The 20,589-nt window shown below is 52.9% G+C and overlaps 1 protein-coding gene across 1 annotated transcript; it reads right to left on the bottom strand.

Annotated features, from left to right (window-relative positions):
* Nucleotides 1-519: 519 nt before the first annotated feature.
* Nucleotides 520-16,648, bottom strand: RRP15 (ribosomal RNA processing 15 homolog). The gene is made up of 5 exons (XM_090263496.1): nucleotides 16,464-16,648; nucleotides 12,421-12,665; nucleotides 9,931-10,028; nucleotides 7,573-7,774; nucleotides 520-657 (listed from the first exon to the last, which is right to left on the bottom strand). The coding sequence occupies exons 1-5, from the start codon at nucleotides 16,606-16,608 to the stop codon at nucleotides 520-522; spliced, it is 828 nt and encodes a 275-aa protein (XP_090119622.1). The 5' UTR covers nucleotides 16,609-16,648.
* Between the last annotated feature and the right edge of the window lie 3,941 nt (nucleotides 16,649-20,589).

Below are 20,589 nucleotides of genomic sequence, written 5' to 3'. Positions count from 1 at the left end.
AAAGTTAATACTTCGTATCTCATATTGTCCAGAATGTCTTAGAAAATAAAATCGCTCCAAATCAGAAATACTATAATTTAAAATTTTAGTCCATAAGTTTTCTCACTAGCTTACCCGAACGAACACCAGCCACCCCCCCCCCCCCCAAGCTATAAGTAGGCAGGTCTATAAGCTGAAAAATATTAACTTTAAGGAGTCCATTTTAATTATAAAGAACATTGCATTTCTAGAAGCACTGGTAATAATGAAACAAAACAGCGAACGGCCATGACTAACACGTCAACCTAAAACAATCGTGGCAAAGTGTGCATCTCGCTGGACCAGCAGCTACGAGGCTTTAAACTATACAGAGCATGAACACAGAGCATTCGCCAGGTTCCTGCGGAGAGGGGACCCCTCTGAGCTGTCACAGGGTCGGTCCACTGGCTTGCCCACACACGGAGCCCGCGGCACCCCCACCTCTGGAGCGTGAAGTGCTTCCCTTGGAAACGACCGTCCTGAGGTCCCTGCTGCCCGGCCTCACGCGGTGTCACTGCCCGGCCCCGGGCTGCAGCCCCCAGGCCCGTCGCTCTCTCGGTCCCAGTCCTGCATGGATGCTCCCATCATGAAGTCATCACGGAGGATGGTCCAGCCGGGGCCCGCGTCCTTCACTTCGGTCTGAGGACAATCACAGAAGCAACATTTCAGAAGCCGATTCAACCACGGGAAATGGGCAAAGTCCAGCCACAAAACACGCTGCCAACCCAGCTTTTCCAGCAGGAGGGAAAGCAGGAGCACGCTGGGCGGGCTTCCTCTGTGCGCTGTGACTGCACCTGCGCGGGCAGGTAACGGAGCTGCATCCCGACAGACGTCGGACCCTCACAAAGGAATCATGGAAGCAAAATGATTTTTGCAATGGGGAGAAAATGTAGTGAGACCTAGGCTTGATATCAACTTTTAAAGTCTTCGGACAAAACAGTCATATTTCAAGTTCATGGATAATTCACTAAAACTTTTGGCAAATTAACCCAAAAGAAAAGAGAGAAAAGGAAGCTAAAGGCCCTGTGCTAGGTTTTCACAGATGTGATCTCATTTAATAGTTGACAAAAATGGGAACCAAATGTTCTTCGTTTAGGTGATGACCTCACTGCCTGACCTACCTGTGTAATCAGAAGGCTAGTCACATGCAAAAACGTAAGTATATGAGCAGGCGGTAAGCGTGAGCAGGCGTCACCGCCTTTTGTTGGCTCACAGGGTGTGTGGAGCTCGGGAGAGGAGCCGGGACAGCGCGCGTTCCCGGATCAACGGCACCCTCTGGCGGTGCGGACGGGGCCCTGCACCACGCACTCCTGCGGGCCCGGGGCTTCCCGAGCGCCGTCTCCGTTCAAGACAAAGCCCGTCCTCACGGCGCTCAGCCACAGAAGTGCGCAGTGTTGGGAAAGTCTCCCCAAATCCGCAAGGCCCCTGGCATTTGGTGAGAAGCCGGCACTATCTTCACGGGGCTATAAACCCCACGCGGAGCGAGTCTGCCGAGAAAGGACGTGGAAGCCGCCCGGCGGGGTCCCAGGGATCGCTGCCTTAGCTCTGCCAAAGCCGCCTCTGCACTAAGAAGAGCGGCCCTGAAGCACTCACCCCACTTAAAGCCTCAGGCTGCTGTGACCGAGGGACCCCTGCCGCCCGTCACCCCCTCCGTCCTCCCGAGATGGGGACCAGAGCGAGCTCGTGCCCGAACGTGACCCAGGACGGGCCGCCGGGCTGCAGAGCCGGCCCAGGGCGCCGCACAGCCCCCGACTGTAATGAACCCGCGTGAGAAACCAACACACCGCCTGTGCCCGCTCAGGCCGACAGGGGAGCGGCCAGGGCCGCACGCGGAGGCCGCACACACGCACGCAGGCCAGTCACAGCCCCCGGGCGCGCGGCCCCCCGCCCGACACTCCTGCTGGATTAGTCAGTCACCCACCAGGGACAAAAGGCACGTGCCCTGACCCAGCCCCAGGCTTCTCTGCCATCCCCTCTCACCGTGAACAGGAGAAAGAGCTGCACCCAAGGCGCAGAGATCCGCTTGGAGCAACAATTAGAACACCTCTCCTGCCAAATCCGTCCTTCAAAGCTTTCCATTAACTTCTGCAAAGTGCGCGCTCCCACACCCGAATTCCTGGCAAGTCAAGACTTGTCCCAGCCTGGATGTCTGCGCTTACACGTGAACAGGCGCAATCTCAGAGGCAGCCTCCATGTTTACGAGGCTACACACAACATGCTATCAACATGGTACCACCAGGGTCGGCAGCCCCTGAAGCACGGACCTCAGTGCAGGGTGGGGCTACAGGAGGCACCCACCCAGACAGCTACCCCTGCTGGCCTCTGAGTCACTCCTCTACTGGGAGCCCCAGAAAAAAGGAGGGGGGCGAACAGGGACAAGCCCTCAAACAAGCACAGGACCCTTATCCTTGGGCACAGGGCGCGAGACCCAGGGGATGCCTGGAACTGAAGACATACTACGTTCTTTCACATCTATGTCTAGGACCAAGTTCAATGGTAAACCTGGCGCAGTAGCAAACTAACAATAATTAGTAACGAAACAGAAGCATTCCAACCACACACTGGAAGTGATGGCAGTGTCTCTCTCAGTACCTCTCACTGTCCTGCGCCCAGGGGACAGCGGGAGCTGATCCAGAGCCCACGGGACGGGGCGCAGGGAGGTGGAATGTTCCATTTGATATTCTCGGACCTCGGTTACCGCAGGCGACTGGATGGTGGGGCCACTGAGAGAAAAGGGGAACGACAGAGGGCCAGAGGGGAGGGTTCATTCATTAAAATGGCCGCACAGGCTTGTCTTGGAAGGCAATTATGTAAACACGTATCTTTGGCACGAAGGGTAGTAACAGGACAAATTCAAAGCTTCTGTTAATTGTCCAGTATGAAGACTAACAACGAAGAAAAGCTTTCCCGGGGCTCCTGGCAGAGGTGCTTTTGTTTTGTGAGCATCAATAGTCTGCGCCAGCTTTTCTCCATGTGGTCCCAGGTCAGGCATCAGCATCGCCACCACTTCTTAGGACTGTGACATCTTGGGTCCCATTCCAGACCTGCTGACCCAGAGATGCTGGGGCAGAGCCCAGCCCTCGGCTTCATCAGGCACCCCGAGGCGCTGATGCAGCTGAAGCCTGGGGCGACCCGTGTGTACACAGCAGGACAGTTCACCCAACTACACACTTTTCCTACCGTCCCGTGGATGGTGCATGACCAGCTGAGCACAGACGGACATGGTCAGGCTGAGCAGCTCGGGGGGTCTGCCAGCAGGGCTCCCAGACGGCGCCGGCTCAGTGACCTAGGCGACCTTCAGGGTACCTGCCAATGCCCACCAAACTGACGGGGAGAACTGATGAAACGTAAGGCTTCCTGCAAACCACCTGAGGCAAGGGAGCAGCCCCGCTCCGCTTTCTGTAACTATCTCAAGCCCGCCCAGAAGCATCGGTGTGGGCCTGTAAGCAGAAGACAACCCTTAGAGAGGCTCATCAGCCTCCACCTGAAGGTGCAAACCTGGCTGGCAGCTACTGCAAAGAGAACTGAAAACAGGCTTGGAATTGTTCGTGAGTCTAGCACCAAGGGACAAAAGCCTAGCCTCATCCCGATTCTGAAGGGGGACATGAAAGCCTAATGCTAGAAAACTAAGCCACATGACCCCACCTCCAGCTGGTGACCAGCAATACTTGGTTTCTTTGCTTTGCCCTAAAAGAGTGTCCAGTTTTCACTTTTAGTTTCATCTAAATTTTAAAAAGGTTTGGAACTCTGGCTAAATGCACGTTAATACCTTTGTCGCTGCCAAGCCCGGGCAGGCTGTTTGTCGTGGGTCATCTCCGCCATCGGTGACTAAGGCCCCCTGAAAACTCTCCTGGGGGACGGAAGATTCGTGGGGGAGCCCATCACCTCAAAGAGGGGATCTGGTAGAAATCAACAGGAGGGAAACCCAGCCCCGGACCTTCAGAGCCTGAGTAGGAACGTCAGTGCTTCCTAACCACGCAGGGCCGCTCCCCTGCCCAGTGACCCCGAAGGGCTCACAGTTCTCGGCTGGAGTGCCCAAGGCCACGGGCAGACCCCACGCCAAAGCAAGCTCGGCCCATCTCCGACCCTGACAGCGCGCATAACGGGTGGCTCTTCCAGGTCTGGGTCCGTTCCTTCACCCGCTTCACTTTTCCTGTCTCACTGGGGCCTTTCCCGTGGGCTTCCGGTCGGCTGGCTCTGTGTTCAGTTTCCAAACCCAGATGGGTGACTTCTGAGATCCACGCAAACTAGAAAAGCATTTACCGGGACATCCTGGAACCGTAAGCCGGCGTCTGTGCAGCCTGTCTCTACGAAGTCCAGGGAGAGACAAGGACAGAGTCTTCCTGGGCGCTTTATTCAGAGGGGGCGACCTGAGAAAAGGGCGGGTTACGCACCCACAACCTCCTGAACCGGCTGACTTTCTAAGTAAGGAGAACAGGGGAGGTAAGCGGTCTGGAAAAAGGTTGATCAGATAAGAGTTGCGGAGGTTTTCCTAGCATTTCTTTGCCTACTGATCAAGAAATCATTCTTTATCGGGCTCGGGGGCGTTCCCTCCCGGGAACACAGCCAGCCGCTCAGGTGTCTTCCCGCAGACCCCGCAGAGCACAGAGGCTCCGCTGCCGAGGCCTGGGTCCCGGTTCCTGGAACAGCAACTGCGTTAGTCACTGATGCCTCTCAACTGTAACGAAGGCCACGATCTTTACCTTCTGAGCTCCCCTCCTGAGCCCAGGACAGAAGATGGAAGCGCTGAAACAGCGTCACCTTCCCTGAGCGTCCGAGCTCCCCAAGAGCCCGGGCCCAATGCTCCCGAAGAACACGCTCCTGCCACGCGGGCCGCTTTCACGCCCGCACTGCGCTTCCTTCTCACTTCACTGGCAGCCCTGGGTTTCACCGGGAGCTCCACACCGGGGTCCTCGCTCCGAGGGGCTCTCCTCGGTGACGGCTCCCCTGACTCGCCGCCGCTACCTGGCGCCCCGCAGGAGGCGGCTGCGGGAGACACAAGGCAGCTCTGATCCCGCCTAGTTTACGTTCCCTTGAGAACCGTTAGTGAGTCCGAGGTGACGAAACTGACCGGAAAGACCGGGGTGACGTCTCAGGGAGCCCCTCCCCACACGGGAGCGCGGCACGTCCCCTCCTCTGGTGTGTGTATAACGCATCAGACAGCGCCATGAACCTGCTCAACCTCCCGCCACTCAAATACGTTTGTTTTTAGCAAGAAATAGTAAAATATTCTTCCAAATTTTAAAAATGCACCCTAAGTGCAAAAAATACGTGGTACAAGACTCACTTATTAAATTTTCGTCAAAGGGCCTCGTCCTCACTGATGGGAACCCTCGACAGGCAGCCCCTTCAAACGGAGGGCCAGGGGGCGCATGGCACCCCTGTACCCACGTTTGAGAGCGACCGAGATCCCCACCGTCAGTCTGTGCCCGGCTCTGATTCCTCCCCTTGCCCCGCACTGCCACCGGCCGGCACGCTGCACGCACCCCGCTGCGCACAGGGGCGCATGGGACCGCCGCTGCCCAGGCCAGGACCCGCCTGCGGCCCCTCCAGGGGGGCCCCCACGGGACACCGGCTCCCCAGCGCTCTCCTCAGCAGCCGCGGGCCCTTCACAGGGGGGTCTCTCTTCTGTCGCAGTGCGCATCTTTTTGGGCATTCGCTATAAACAAACATTAAGCTGAGTTATTTACAAAGTCAGGATCCCACACATTCCTGCTGGAGCAGCTTTCTGTGCAAGTGACACCCGTTCCGCAGTGCGGGGCACCCTGCCTGCCTCCCTCAGCCCCGGGGGGACCAGGGTGGGGCGTCCCTCCACGCCCAGCTTCTCCTTCGGGAGCAGGGACTCAGGAAGTCCATGCGCAGGAGGAACACGTACGTACACAGGGGTGTAGCGATGTGAGTCTGGCTCTGAGTTACTAAGACACCCCAGGAGCCGGGTGCCCCAGGAGCACGCCCCCCTCCAAACGCCTGGTTCTGGGGAAGCTGCGTGGCTGCCCTTTGGGAGGAATGTGAGGGACACAGGCCCGACCCCCTTCTGCCTGACTCTCAGAGAGCTCCTGTCACTAAGCAGCAAGATCAATAACTGCCTGGCCTCTCCCAGTGACGTGTGTAACCCAGAGATTTCCACGGGACTCTGGCACCCTGCAATCACTAAGGAAACCCTGCTTAATGGAAACTAGCTGGCAGTCCCCTCTCCTGCAGACCGATTACTGCGGTTTCGCTGGACAAAAGACGGCCGTGGCGCACCGGCAGGTCCCCGGCGACGAACCCGCGCACAGAGCCTGTCCCTCGGGAGAGTACCAGCTCACGGCCAGGCGGTGCCTCCTGACCAGTGGTCGGGCGTCGCCAGACTGAGGACCAGCGCCCAGCATGGCAGTCCCTGCGATCTGCCCCAGCAGGGCAGCAGCAAGCGCTCACTGCAGGCGCAGGCTACAGACTCTTCCCCAGGAGGGCGCAGGGTGCCAGAAGGCAGGCTGCAGAAACCGACATTGGGCAGTCCCCAACCAGGGGGAGCCCGGGCTGGCCTCTCCGGTACGTCCCCCGACACCGCAGTGGACAGAGGATCGCCACGCCATTGGTTCCACGAGCTCCCCTCACCCATCGCCGCTGGACCGTCCCTGGGGAGAGCCCGTCTGCAAAGTAACCCCCCCCCCCCCCAGCGTTCACGTGTTTACGACGAGCCGGTGCAACAGCAGCGCCAGTGTGCACCCGGGTGACATGATACGCACCTGGTCCTCCAACGCTTGTTGAAACTACGCAAAATGGCCACTAAGTCAAGGAACTTGAAAAACACGCCAACCGAAGGCTGGCCTGAGATTCCTAACTGCTCTGCTTGACAGCGTTTCAATGGTTTTCCCAAAACACCCCAGAGAACCCCACTGGGGCGAGGCGCCCATTTCCCGACTGAGGTGCTTTGTGTCAGCAACAGAAACCAATCCAGCTAATTCAACTACGTACCTTGCTTGACTGACTTTTTAAAAAACAGTCCTTCTGCAATTAAAGCACATTTCGGATCCTTTCACCTGTACCTGAGAAGAGGCAACTGCCGGGCCCACCGGTCAGGAGTGCTGGAGAGGCGCCGTCTTGATGCCAGAGACCATGAGAAGTGCTCCTCATCCCCGACCCGGTGCTGCCGGGCTGCCTCGGCCCAGGGGACCCTCCGCTCTGCTCCCCAAAGCCCTGGACCCCCCCGAGTTTAGAAGTTCCGTACCACCACAGCCCCCCTGTGGGGGAACAGCTCACCCGGAGGCCGCACGGCTCATGGAGGCTCCTCGTCTCCAAAACGCACCAAGGGCCGGGCTGCGGACGGGCAGCTGTGGCTCCACCTCCGAGACACACACCTGAGTCTGCCGGCTGGTGCGCGCTGACAGCGAGGCTGTGGCAGCCACGGCCAGCCATTTCCACACCGAGAAACCGTCACGGAACTCAAGAACCCAAACTATGCCAGGCTGCGGGGGGTGTCAGCTGGTGATGCAATCCGGAATGTCTGCCCCTCTGCTGTGCGCTCGTGCAAAGCTACAGTCTGATGCACTGGGTCTTGCACGGGAGTCTCACCTGTTTGGCTTTTGGATTCCTTCCGGTTGAACTTGGCTCGTCCGCACTGCCGTCCATGCCTCTCAGAACGCTGATGAAATCTCTCTTGGAAACGGTGGATATCAGCTTCGCACGCTTCCTAATGGAGCCCCCGGCTTCCTTCACCTTTTCATCAACGTTCCTTTGATGCTTCTGAACAGCATTAAAGAGCTGCACGACTCCCCTGCGATCACAGAAGGGCCGGAACAGTGCGCTTAAGCAGCGGCCACACGGGGACATGGGGACATGTCCTGAGGACAGGGGCATGCGTTCCTACTGCTAGGGAGGGGGCGGGCACTCCGGCAGGCCAATGAGGCCGGCGGAGCGGGTAGCTGCTTCTGAAAACCGAACATGCATTTCAATGAATGAGTGTAAGTTTAGGGCTTTATTAGGAGAATGAATGTATGTGCATTGGTATATAATGTTTTCCTCAGCAATGGTCTTTCTGAATCAACTTTTGCGCAACGAGAACCAAGAGTTACTTCTAACACCAACTGCTACTTCTCACACCGTGACTGTACAGTGGCCAAGGCGTCACAGTGTCCTGAGAGGGCGGGGCCTCTACAGCCAGCTGTCTGACCGCCCCTGCGTCTGGCAATGACTTTCTGGTCCTTCATCTCACCTGGAAATGGGAGAAGTGATACCCACGTAGCTTAAAAAGTAGTCAGCTATACTACCTGCAACTCTCATGACATAAAACTAATGTTAAAACCATCTATTTGAAGACTTAGTATAAGAAGGAATTTTAGAATCTCAGTAATAACTATTTTATACTGATATTAGAATGCACTAGTTAAAACAAAACATATTACTGAAATTAATTTCCTCTTTCCTTTAGTTTCTTCAATGCGGCTACTGGAGAATCCCACTGGTGGGTGGCCCCGTGACTTTTCTGCTGGACAGCACCGATGAGAGCGGTTGGCACCCTTCCAGCCCCCAGACTCTGTAAGCTGTCGGTCCTCCTGTCACGGGAGCACGGCCAGAGGCGATGGGCCAGGCCCTTTCTGCACGTGCCGGCGGGGCGCTTGGAGAAGCCGGGCGCTGCCTGCCCGGGCCCCGGGCCGCCCCGCAGCGCTGGGAGGCGAGGTAGTGGCTACCCCCCGACAAGGAGCAGGCTTGTCACCGCTGGCCGTCAGGCAGCCGAGTCCCAGGCGCAGCGCCCCGCCGGGCCCAGCCGCTGCGGCGCGGACACCCACCCAGAGCACCTGTGCTGCCCGGACGGACAGAGGGAGCCAGTGGGTGTGGACCTCTGGCCGCTGCCGCTGCCGTGGGTGCTGAGGGCCTTTGTCTCTGACCCAGAAACTACCTGGCCACCCTGTCAGGTTACCGACGGCAGATTCCAGGCCCCGCCGGGTGAAGAAGGCCCAGGGTGTAAAATCCAAGAGGTGCTCACTCTCCTGCCCCAACCCTGCACTGCCCCAAGTTCTGCGTGTGGGTTAGTTTGTCCGATTTTCAGAGGAACCCGACGGGGAAGTGTAGCGTTCTCCTGGTCCTACAGGGAACCGGGCTGACACGGGGAGACATGGAGTGGCAGGCCCTGGACATGCAGCTCGGCAGTCAGCGCTGCCTGTGAGCCCAGCCGTCTCTGCCGTCACATCCCCCCACCCCCCACGCTGGGCCGCCCCCCGCACGGCTCCCAGCGGCCAGAGTGGCAACCAGGCAGTTGGAGCACGCCTGCTAGCTACCCCTTGTATTCGTCAGTAGGAACCCGAACGCTGCCGCCTCCGTGAACCTTCCCCGGTCCCTGTTTTATGCCCCTGACATATGGCACGTGCCTGTCCTCTCCCTCCAGAGGGGTGGCAGGGACCACCCCAAAGCCACCAGATTCTATTTATCTTTATGTTTGCTGTCGATGATGCAAATGCAGAATGGAAGGACAGCAGGAAGCTGCCACCATCATGTAGAATCTGCTATGCCACAAATATGACGGCAGACAGACGCAGTCATCTAGGGCCATACAGTCAGACAGGTGTCCTCAGAGAACCAGCAGCCCTCTGAGTACACGGTTCCTGTGGCTGCGACAACACCTGAAATAGTTTGCTCCCAATACACACTTGACACGTTTTATTCTCATCGCACCAGAGCTGCAAAACCCTCGGCTGGACTCAGCGTCACGCGGGCCGGCTCGGCTGGACTCAGCGTCACACAGGCTGGATCGGCTGGACTGAGCATCACACAAGCAAGCTAGGCAGGGCTCGGCGTCACATGGGCCAGCTCAGCTGGACTCGGCATCACACGGGCCAGCTCACAGAGCCACCTGGCGCTGAGGAGGCCCAGCTCACACACCGGCCAAGTCAGAGCTGGGTCCACTTACTTTAAGGGGCAACACCAATGTCTTACCTCGTGGCAATTCTCTGAAGATTCCGCTCTGCTTCTTTGTCTCTGATGACATCTGGCTTGACTCTGCACATCATTTCCCACTCCCGCTTCTTATCCAGCTGTGTTAGAAATACCGTGATAGGGAAGAGTATTAGGCATTTTTGCAAGTGCAGCACGCTTGGATACGACACTGGGGGAGGACGAAGGTAATAAGTCAGTCTGGCTTCATCTGTCCAGGGGACTTGAAGGCCCCACACTTCCAGGGTAGCCTGCAGTCAGCACTCAGCGGGTCATGGGAGAGGCAGGCGTGGGTTTCTGCCGGGCGCTCTGACCGCAGGGGCCTGGCGGTCAGCGCGTGGCCGGTGGGCAGGACAGGGGAGGGGCGGGAGCCACGGTCCTCAGCTGCCTTCTCCAACCGGCAGAGGCGGCATCAGGACCCCAAACTGCCCTCCTCGGTAACCCCGAGTTTAAGCACTGCTCCTCTTTATTTCCAGGAACCCACTTCCTTGGCAGTCAGAATTACTAGGAATTTTTATCAGCGTTTAAATGAGTAGCATCCTACCCAGATGTACCCTACTGACACACTGACTATTTTTCTTTTCTCAGGCATTTAAATCTACTCCTTTGATGGCACATCTGACCATTACTCCTGCCCCCGTGGCCTCTCCGTCACAACCACAGCACGCTGGTTGTCTGTCATCAAGGAGAAGCAGGAGGGGAGCCAGGAAATAAGGAAACCCCACAGATAAAATCATCTAAGTCAAAATTGTCTTCAGGTGGAATCTCCACCCTAGGCACCCAAATGTGATAAAACTGCCTCTTCCCAGTGAAACCTGCCCGCAAACAGCAAGCAGACTGAATACGACTAACCAAGGGGCTGGCGAGCGTGGGACCAGACCCAGGGAGCAGGCCTCCTGTCTCTGCTCCTCCCGCCCTTCACCCACTCTCTCAGCTTCCGGTGACGAGAATGTCTCACAGTGACACCAAAGTGCTGCTGTCGCTATGAGGATTAGCCTGACTCCTTCTAAAGGAATAGGTTCTTCCCCACTTCAGATGATTTAACTGCCATGAAATTCACTAGCAGATTATGCCAGAAATTTTTTTTTTAAAGCTACTTTTAGGTTTAAAGCAGTTGATTCTGAATTATCTATAGCACCCAAGGGGGGACAGGCATGCACAATCCCAAAGTATTTTTAAACTTTGAAGTAGTAAGTACATTTTTATACTTGTGATTAGAAATAAGTACGTTTATTCAGCAAACCGGTGATCTCTGACATGAATTAACAGTGACAATTCCCGCAGACTCTCCCCAGAACACAGACCGACGGTGTCTGCAGGGCTGAGCCGTGTCTCTGGGCAGTGCATGTGCTACCCTGCATGGCGTGGGCTATGTCCCCTCAACAAGGCTCTGGCCTGGCGCAGAGTCAGGCCCTCACTGCTCCTGGCCTCCAGTGCGGCTCCCTCCCTGACCCTGGGACGAGGGCTTAAGGAGTCTGATATCTTCAGGGCCTCTTCCAGCTTTTGCTAGACGGTGAGAATCGGATTTTCAGTTCAGAAGTTTTCACTATGATTTGGAGCCAGGGTTTATGTTAAAGTTCAATGAGATTATAAACTAATAACAGAGTATGCTCTTTTTCTAAGAGCAACGCTTGAGGAGTCCCCTCCTTATTTGGCCTTCTAGCGTGCGCAGTGCGAGAAACGAGGCAGGCATTCATCCTGAAACAGAGACGGGGACGATGAACTTGAAAGGAAACAGATGCCAGCTCCTATCTGCTCTCTTTCTTTTTGACCTAACACAAGCCTCTAGGAAATCAGCAGTTTTGTACTGCCAGTAAAATTGAAAAAAGTTACTTACTTGCATTGAAAGGTAATACTTATTTCAATAACCAAATAATTCAGACATTAAAATACTTCTTCAAGTGGAGAGGATATAAAAACCTTATTATTGCTTCTTTATCTTTGTAACAAACAACAGCAAACTAAAGTCTAACTCTGGGGCTTTAATGGAGACTGTGTTACTCCAGCGTCTACGTGCATGCAGAGCTTTAACAACAGGTGTTACTGGTGTGTCTCTACTGAACAGCAGTGAGAAGAGCTGGTGCTCAGAACCCCTCACCGTGACGGCATCACAGATTTTTATTATAAAATAGGTTTTAGCAAAAGTAACTAGTATGACTATTAGTTCGGTCCCTAGTCAAGTTAGCACAGAAACAGCTAAGTGAAATGACAGGGGTGCTGGGCACAGGTGTAACTACTTGACTTTAAAAGGAGAAATGTCCTTGGAGCTTATATTTCTATTGCTTCGTATAGGAGATTAAAAAGTGAACATACTCCAGAGTAGTTTAGACCAGGATTCTGAACAGAACTGTGGCTCCTCATCCCCACGTGAAAAAAAAAGTTAAACGCTGGAATGTTAAGTGAAAAAGGCCGCAGGGAACCCTGGGTACAGATAAGGACTAACAGAGCAGACAGGACACAGGATCTTATCGAGGAAGAGCCGGGAGGACGCACCTGTTTCCTTTTCTCCAGTCTTTCCTGCTTTAACTTTTCTTTTTCCTTCTCCAGCTCCCGGTTTCTGACCAGGATGGTGGGCTTCCTCCTGGGCGTCTTCTTGCTCAGGACTCTAGCCATGGCGTCTGCCCAGCCCGCGTCAGTCCCCATCCTGGCGTCCGCAGCATCTTCCCTGTCGCTGCCACAGGGTTCGACCTCGTCTTCATTGTCAGCCTCTCCTGCTTCATCATCAGAGCCACACCTTCCTGGAGAACCCGAGACAAATGTGTGTGTCTACTACACGCCAGACTCCAGAGGGACCCACCCCCGCCCTCCCCCGAATCACCTTCCTATGATCAGTGTTCCCTGGAAAGTACACTGCAAAACAAAGTTCGGGGAATGTAGTCACTGGAAAATAAATGTCTTAATAGTACACCTGTTGCGTGCTACAGGGTCGTCGCACTGCACAGGCACTGGCAAGAAGACACAGTTCTTTGGAGAGCACGTCTCCTCGGAAGCGTGTATCTAAGTGTAAAGAGGCAGGATTAAGAGCCTGTCCGTGAAGAATGCCCCGCGCATGGGAAGCAGGTCTTGACCAGCCACAGGTAAGATGTCAGAGGCACGACACTGACATCTAGTGGTTTGTCCTGGGGACTCACACACACGGCAGCTGGTTTCCCCTTTTTCAGCCGCACGGCCAAGGGGCCAAAGGCTCCGTGCAGGTGTCAGCCCCTCGACTCTCCACTTCCAGACTCTGGCTTTTTGTTGCTGTCGTTACTTACGCAGCTGGAGGACCACAATATGCGTATTACAGAAACAATAACTGTGCAGAAAAGTTTGTAACACCATTTTATGAACCAACACTCACCCCACCAATTAAAGAAAAAATTTGGAAGAATTTGCTAGTCATATTTGTATTTTATTTTTTTAAAAGAAGCTGTGGCCCCGAAGTTTTTAGCAAGGCATCCACTGCCGACGGAAATGATGCTTTTTATATAAATTAAGTGCCACGGGCTCTGTGCAGCTGCTGCGCCCACCCCGGCAGAGAGTCACCTGTTCTGCTCAAGCTGCGCAGCCTTTCCTGCTGATCGCTACTAAATGCAGAACATTTGAAACTGATGCCTTGAAACTTTTAAAGAAGCACTTACCTTTGAAAAACATGAAGCCATCCCAGGTTTCCATAAAAATAACCAGCAATAAAGTAAAATTGCTGCCATGGGACAAGCTGCCGGATGAGATTCCACGTGCTGTCTGGGCCTGAGCAGAGGGACCCTGAAAGTGGTCTGCTCCCTGAGTCCGTCCTAGAAAGTGCTCAGCCACTCAAGTGGGACCATGACGGGCTTCCTCCTTAGGCATGTCCCTTTGCTATTGTAAGTAACTTAAATGATGGAGGCTCTACGCTGCGATTTAAGGAAATGCACATCTACCTGCTAGGTTACTGCATCTTAAATACAGCTTTGTAGTTTGTCAAAAATGAAGACTGTTACCAATTAGAAGTGTATGGCCATTTTGCATACATGTGACCAGAACAATCCAAAAGACATGTCATTATCATTCCTCCCTACTAGTTCATGGTCACATACGTGGGCGTTTTCTATGGGATGGGCCAATCACTTCATGGCACCGGATAATGACCAAGGCTTTTTGGACCTGGACTGATTTAATGACTATATAATTTTTTTTTTTGCAAGACTACAAGTTTTAGAATCAAGCTAGCATGGTGTCTAAACCGCTAACAATGTGTAAGTTCAATAACTCTAAGGAGCTCGGGATGACTCAGAAGTAGAGAAGGTAGCACTGTAACACTTGCGATCACCAACCAATATTAGTATTTCCTGACCTGAGCTGATTTACTGACTAGGGGGGCTGTGCATGTGTACTTTAACGGCTACAAACTTAAGAGCCAAATATTCATTGTATCTAAACCTGGAACTAGGTATCTGTTTAATAAAGCTAAGCAGTTCAAGTTTAACTCGGGTGTCATCTCGCCTGGTAACACCTGACATTTATTTTTTACTTAAAATGCCTTTTACCTTCTGTAGATTTCTGATTCATGCTCACTTGTGATTTTGCTATGAACAAATTTCAAACCCTACTGAAGACCATGACAATTTACCAAAAACCCATTCTGAATCATTGTGCTATCATTCAAGTTGACACCACATACAACCTCTGTTAGTTTTACCCTCAATGATACCCGGTACATGTGAGTAAGAGAAGTTTCCAGTCGACTCCACGAGGACGTGGCCATTCCATGCTACACGCCAAGCCCTGAGGCAGAGCCACCACCAAGCTGACAGGCCTCCCTGCACAGGAGGAGAACCTCTGCAGTCCGACATACAGTACTTTAGAGTGTGACACCCACAAAAGCATACTTTACCTTTCTTATACAACTGTCAGAAGAAATTAATTAAAGGCAAAAGATGAAAAATGAAGTTCAAACAACACACAGGTTATACCTGCATGTTTTTAAGAAACTTTAGGAAATCTTGTAAAAGTTACTTTCAAAAGGATATAATAAGACGGCGCCCTATCAATTTTTAGGGTCCAATTAAAATTCAAAGATAAGCCTCTGATTCAATTTCTTGATAAAATAAGCAGATACACAATAACCCCATAATTTGCACACTGATTCCTCCTGGGTCTCAAGCCAAATTCAATCCTCTGCCTTTAGTTTCTCAGTGTCAATTATCTGAAAAAATGTGAGTTCTGCCACGGCCACATGTACACAGATATCTGATCTAGGATAGCCGTTTCCATGGGCAGGTAACGAGGACTCTAAGCACGCAGGGTCAGCAGCAGCATGTCACAGTTTCTTCGCCTTGGTCCTGGAAGTTCAAGTTTATTCACTTGTTTACATAAACTTTGTGAATGATCCACTATGCAAAGGCACTGTTTTGGGCACCGGAGACAGAGCAATCTCTACTCTTAAGGAACGTAATCCCAGCTGGGAGAGACACACAAAGCAACTCTAAAATGTCAGACGATTTGGGCAATGCTGAGAAAAATGAAGCAAGGTAATGAGTCAAAAAGTGAAGGCGGGCAGGCAAGGAGGAGTGCTGGTACAGTAGACAGGGCGGTCAAGGACAAGTCGTGCTGATAACCCACCTGATCAGAGACTACAGGGACAAAGGGACGGAGGGAGAGCGAGCCATGCTCACATCCGAAAAGCATTCTCGGCAGTGAAGCCAGCAAGTGCAGAAACCTTGGTGTGGGCGCATGTTTGATGTGTTCAACAGAAGCACATGGCCATCACCATGGCTAGATCACAGTTAGTGGTTAGTAATGAACAGAGCGGCAGATGATGAGGGATGACCTGGGCTAGACCACACAGGCTAAGGATCTGGGACATTACGATGAGTTAGGAAGCCAACGGATCACCTGGAGAAGATAAGTGACAGAAGCGGACGTACAGGACAAGAGGAGCTCTAGCTGTTCCAGCAACGCCTGGCTGCAGGAGGTCAGGCGTCGTCCGCAATCCCCTGCCACCTAAGAAACCGGCAGTGCCAAGAATGAGGATGAAGAGGGAGCAGGACAGACGCGGCACGGTCGAAGACCTCAAAACATCTCCCCTTTCTTTCAAGCGTCTCCGCGAGAGACAGTTACCAGCCACCGCTGTTTATTCTCCTTGAACCATCTAACTCTTTCATTCACTGCTACGTGATCTCTTACCTCCTGAACGCACGCACGCGACCCGTCCTCGGTCCCCTGTCCTGGCCCTCGGTCCCGCGCTCCCTATGAGACCTGGCCCCGTCTAGTCCCGTCAAAACGCCTCCCCTCCTTCGCCTCTCGCCACCGCAAGCAGCAGTCCCGTCCGTGTCAGTTAGTAAGAGTGGCCCTGCGAACCTCTACTGGAACAAATGTGCGCACGCTCGAAGAGCCGCCAGCGTCCCGTCCTTGACCGCCACTCCCTGCAAGCCTTCGCGCCCGGCCAAGGTCGCCCCCTGGACGCCAGGCGCAGACGACGTTCGGGGCTCGGAGCAAAGGCAGTCGCGTCCCCGGCTTCCCGCAAACTCAGCCCGGCCTTCCCTCTCGGCAGCCAGCGCTCGGTCCTAGTGCGTTACCTCCAGTGCCGTCCGGGTCTCTGTTCTCGGCTTCCAGCTCCGAGGCTGCAGCCTTCGCTACCATTTTCATCTTCTTCTTCTTCTTTAGGGAGTTTTTCAGCTTTTTCCTCACATTCCCACGTGAGTCCTGCATGGCCGCGGCCATGTTTCCGCGCCGGAAGCGTCCCCCTGCGAGTTGCGTCCGATGGGAGCGAACGGAACTTCGGCAGCGAGTTCCGGCGACCGAAGGTTCCGGGGCGGGGCCTCCAGTCGGGGTTCCGGGCTGCGGTCTCGGCCGTGGGTCGGGGAGGGGGGTCTGGCTCCCAGCTGCGAACCGAATAGCATGTCGCCCCGCTCCCGCGGGGTCCCTTGTGCTGGGGGATCCTGCCCGAGCCGTCTCGCTCGGTGCGCGGCCGCCGGTCCCTTCCCCGTGGCTGCTCCTGCCTCGCTCCCCCGCCAGCTTCTCCCCGCGGTCCGCTTCTCCCCTGCGTCCGCCGGCCCGCGCTCCCTTCACGCAGCCGCCACCGCCGGCCCCTGTTTCTCCGCTGAGTTGTCGGCCCCTTGACAGTAGGGACCGTGCCCCATCCACCATTTCACCCTCTCCCCAGTGGCTAGCAATGGAGGCCGGGCCTGCATTAGGAGCTCCGCACGTGTGTTTGGAAAGAAGAAAGGTGTGAATGAATGAATGAATGAATGAATGAATGAATCTATTCATAAGGTCAATGAGTCAGACGAATAAGACAAGGAAACCCTCGCATTGCGTCCTGGAGGCCAGGCAGACCCTAAAGACTAACCCTGAGCTTCCAGATTGAGCGGTAGAGAGTTTCTTGGTTCTTAATACCCAAACTTTCTGATGGAGTAGGAACCTCTCCACTGGTCACATTTAGTTGTTTATATAAGGAAAAAGTATTTACATCCTCCCGCCTCCCAATTCAATGCCTTTTCAAGCAAAACCGTGTGCAGGAAAAATTTCATTTCAAATGCAGTGGACAAAATACCAAATTCCAGCACGAACCTTTTGAAAACTGGAATTGTTGGCAACCAAAGGGGCGCAGCTCAGGAGGGGGCCGTTAGGATGTTGCTGGTGCCGGGAAGCCCTCACCACGCTGCTCGGTGTTAACCTTTACCTGCCAATGCACATTGGTCTTGAACCTGTGCCCTGCCGACTTTCCTGTTTAGCCCTTGTTTTTGCCTGGCGTTATAAAGTTCAAAACGAAGTTGGGAAAGCACTGAAAAAGATGTTTAGAGAAGAAGCAAAGTGAGAAACATAAACGATTTCAGAGGAAAGGAAGATGTCCTTGCATATGAAACACCGTGTGTTAAGGTGAGATCAGCAGTGATGTCTTGAGCATTTATGTCGAGGGATTTCCTCTGTTTAGTTTCAATTTAAGAAGTTGCTTGGAGGGGTAAGGTTGGTTGATTTGTTATACATTCAAGCTTTTCTTCTTAAAAATAACAAAACAGAGGCTCCAGGCGTGCCTCCAGAAATCTGATTTTTCATAAAGGGATTAATTAAGTGGGCCATTTCTGTATTAGCTTATTTAAGTATCACAATAAGTCGATGAGTAAGGTGCTATTCCCATTATACAGATGAGGGAACTGAGGCACAGAAAAGATGAAATAATTGCTCAAGGTCATACAGACAGTAAGCGGTGGCATCACATTCAAACCTAAGCAGCCCGCTCCAGGGTTTGCTCAGCCCCAGAGCTACCGTACCGGACTGTCGCACTTATTTAAATAACAAATGGATCCTGAAAACAGACAATTGGACATTTCCGCCAAGCACTGGAATTCGTACATTGGAAAGAAAATCCCTGCCCTCGCGATGAACTAGAATCATGGACGGGATGCAAATAGAATGTCCTTCTGTGTGATAGTACCTGTGTTAGGCATCAGCTTGTCGCCTCTCGGCGCCACATTCATCCTTTTTGGCTGCTCTGTGAAAATTCAGTGGGGTCCTTTCAATATTTTCCCTTTGCCTGGGCCGGCTGGATGTTCAGCTTTGTCAGTAGAGGGCACTAGAGTGACATTGTAGGAAGGACCCCTCTTCCTGGTTACAGGGGGCTTCAGTTTGCAGCCTCCTGGAAGCACAGGGGGTTCTCCAGCATCTGACTCCCACAATTCACAGTGGTCCACAGCATCCAGCGGCCAGCAGCTTCTCCAGGCAACCCCCTTAGGCAGTGTCAGAGCAGAGTGCCTGCAGGGGGACACCTGCCAGGGAGCAACTTCCTCTGGCACCTGAAAGGGCATCGATTTCCAGAAAGTGCTGGAGGTTGGATATCCAGCAAGTTCTTATAAAATAAATGTTGTAAGACGGGGCTCTGCTATCTGCAGGGGTGTTTTTTGTTTTTTGTTTTTCCTATGGCGTATCTATTTTTGTAACTACCTGTGGTCCATCACTTCTTTTATAACACATCACATTTCTTACTAATTGTGGTAACGGGAAGGAACACAGCAAGAAAAGCAGCTTAGTTTGTACTATTTCAGCCCATCTGTGAGTGTAAAAAGTGTGCTGCTGCCTTGCTATTACCCAGCCTACCATAACGCGGAACGCGGGTGGGTCTTGGAATCCATGCTAGCAGGTGGAGTTGAGCTGAACTCCTAGTTTTTCAGTGACCTCTCAATTAATTATCACATGACATCAGCCCAGGAAGTGGTGAGGCACCCGTGTAGAAATGGATCTTGAGCTTTTGCACTTGTTCTAATCGAAGAGCCTTTTCCTCACATGTGTACTGTGTTTACAGACTGTAGGTAGATGTAATTTAAAAGCTTGGTTTAATAAACATTTAACCATGCCCCAAATCAATAAGACATGGCCATGCCCAGTCCAACCAGATCAGGACCTCAGTTGTGTGTGTGTTTGAAGGGGTGGGGGGGGGGCAGGAGCTTCTTCCTTGGAGGCTGATTCTCAACTCTGGGAATAGTCTCAGCTCCTTGTATCTGCTGTTACTATATTCTCCAGACTTAACTTCTTACTAGCCAATCCCTCATTACTCCAGTCCTTACAAAGAGGAAACTTCCCCGTTTCTCTCTCCCTCCTCCAGTGCTGAGCTCCTGCCTGTGGTACCATTAAGATTCAGGCAGGGGCCCCATTATTCCTAACCGGACTGATGCAGTGTTTGTCTCTTTAGAAACATTCCTGTAAACAAGAAAGGGACAGATGACGTCGTCTGGTTGGGGAATCCTGGCAAGATGAGCAGGCTCCATTTCTTTGAACAGATTGCTCGTGGACTCCTGGCCCCGGAGCCTGCATCAGTGAGCTGGGCACTTGCATACATCAAGGAGGGTATATGTCACCTTTTGCATAAAACCTTTTCATTGAAAACTCACCTTGCCATGGGAGCTGACTGTCTCTTAGGTGGGATTCAGCAGCAGTGACAAGATTTGCCCAGGATTTCTGAATGACCGAGAAAACAGAGAAGTGGCCTACCTTGATCCTTCCAGACCTTCAGATTCTCATTTCTGTTAGGAGAAAGTGTACCCCAAATCATATCCAGGGGACTGCCCCTGTCTTCCCATGGTGATAGTTGAACCCAAGCTTTTGAAATACTGACTTTCCATTTTCTTGGAGGGCTCCACTACCTTGAGGAGTTGTTGTGATATTGATAGAGAACTATCAATATGAAACAGGGGCATGGTCAAGTATTCTATCAAACTTAATTGTAGCCATCATGACAACAAATGGAAATAAGGCCATTATCACAACGAATACTTTCAAAGGAAGCTGCAGCATGTTGCTTTTCCAGTTTTCTCTCAAGCGTTGCACATTTTGTCATTTCAAGTGGACTCATGCATACAAAAGTGGTAAATGTGAAGTTTAATTTTTTAAAGACAAGCTGGACAACTTGGGCTTATACATCAAATGCTTCGCACTGGGGCCTTGGCATTGCACAGGAGAGAAGAGAAAGGGGTGGGAAAGATTGGCATTTGCAAGAGGATGTGGTAGCTAACTTCACCTTCAGAAAAAAGATGTCTCCATGAAGCAGGTGGTCCTTTCCTTGACTTCAGGCCGGATTCAGAGGTGCTAACCCAGATCTGTACATATAAGGTGGAAGTGGGTCCCACTCGCTCTGTTTCCATGCATTATACCCATGGATGTTTTTGGAAGGGTCTTATTAAATTGCCCCTGAAACATCTTTGCCTTTAA

This window comes from Furipterus horrens, unplaced genomic scaffold (genome assembly GCF_987537825.1).
Source record: "Furipterus horrens unplaced genomic scaffold, mFurHor1.1.pri manual_scaffold_15, whole genome shotgun sequence".
Taxonomy (NCBI): domain Eukaryota; kingdom Metazoa; phylum Chordata; class Mammalia; order Chiroptera; family Furipteridae; genus Furipterus; species Furipterus horrens.
This window is presented reverse-complemented; position numbering and strand designations above follow the sequence as displayed.

What these genes read in the sequence shown, in the direction of transcription:
- RRP15 (XM_090263496.1), bottom strand. Translation starts at nt 16,608, where the DNA reads ATGGCCGCGGCCATGCAGGACTCACGTGGGAATGTGAGGAAAAAGCTG. An exon ending in GACTGGAGAAAAGGAAACAG is followed by an intron (nt 10,029 to 12,420) that starts GTGCGTCCTCCC and finishes TTTCTAACACAG; the next exon opens with CTGGATAAGAAGCGGGAGTG. An exon ending in GGAATCCAAAAGCCAAACAG is followed by an intron (nt 658 to 7,572) that starts GTGAGACTCCCG and finishes GATTGTCCTCAG; the next exon opens with ACCGAAGTGAAGGACGCGGG.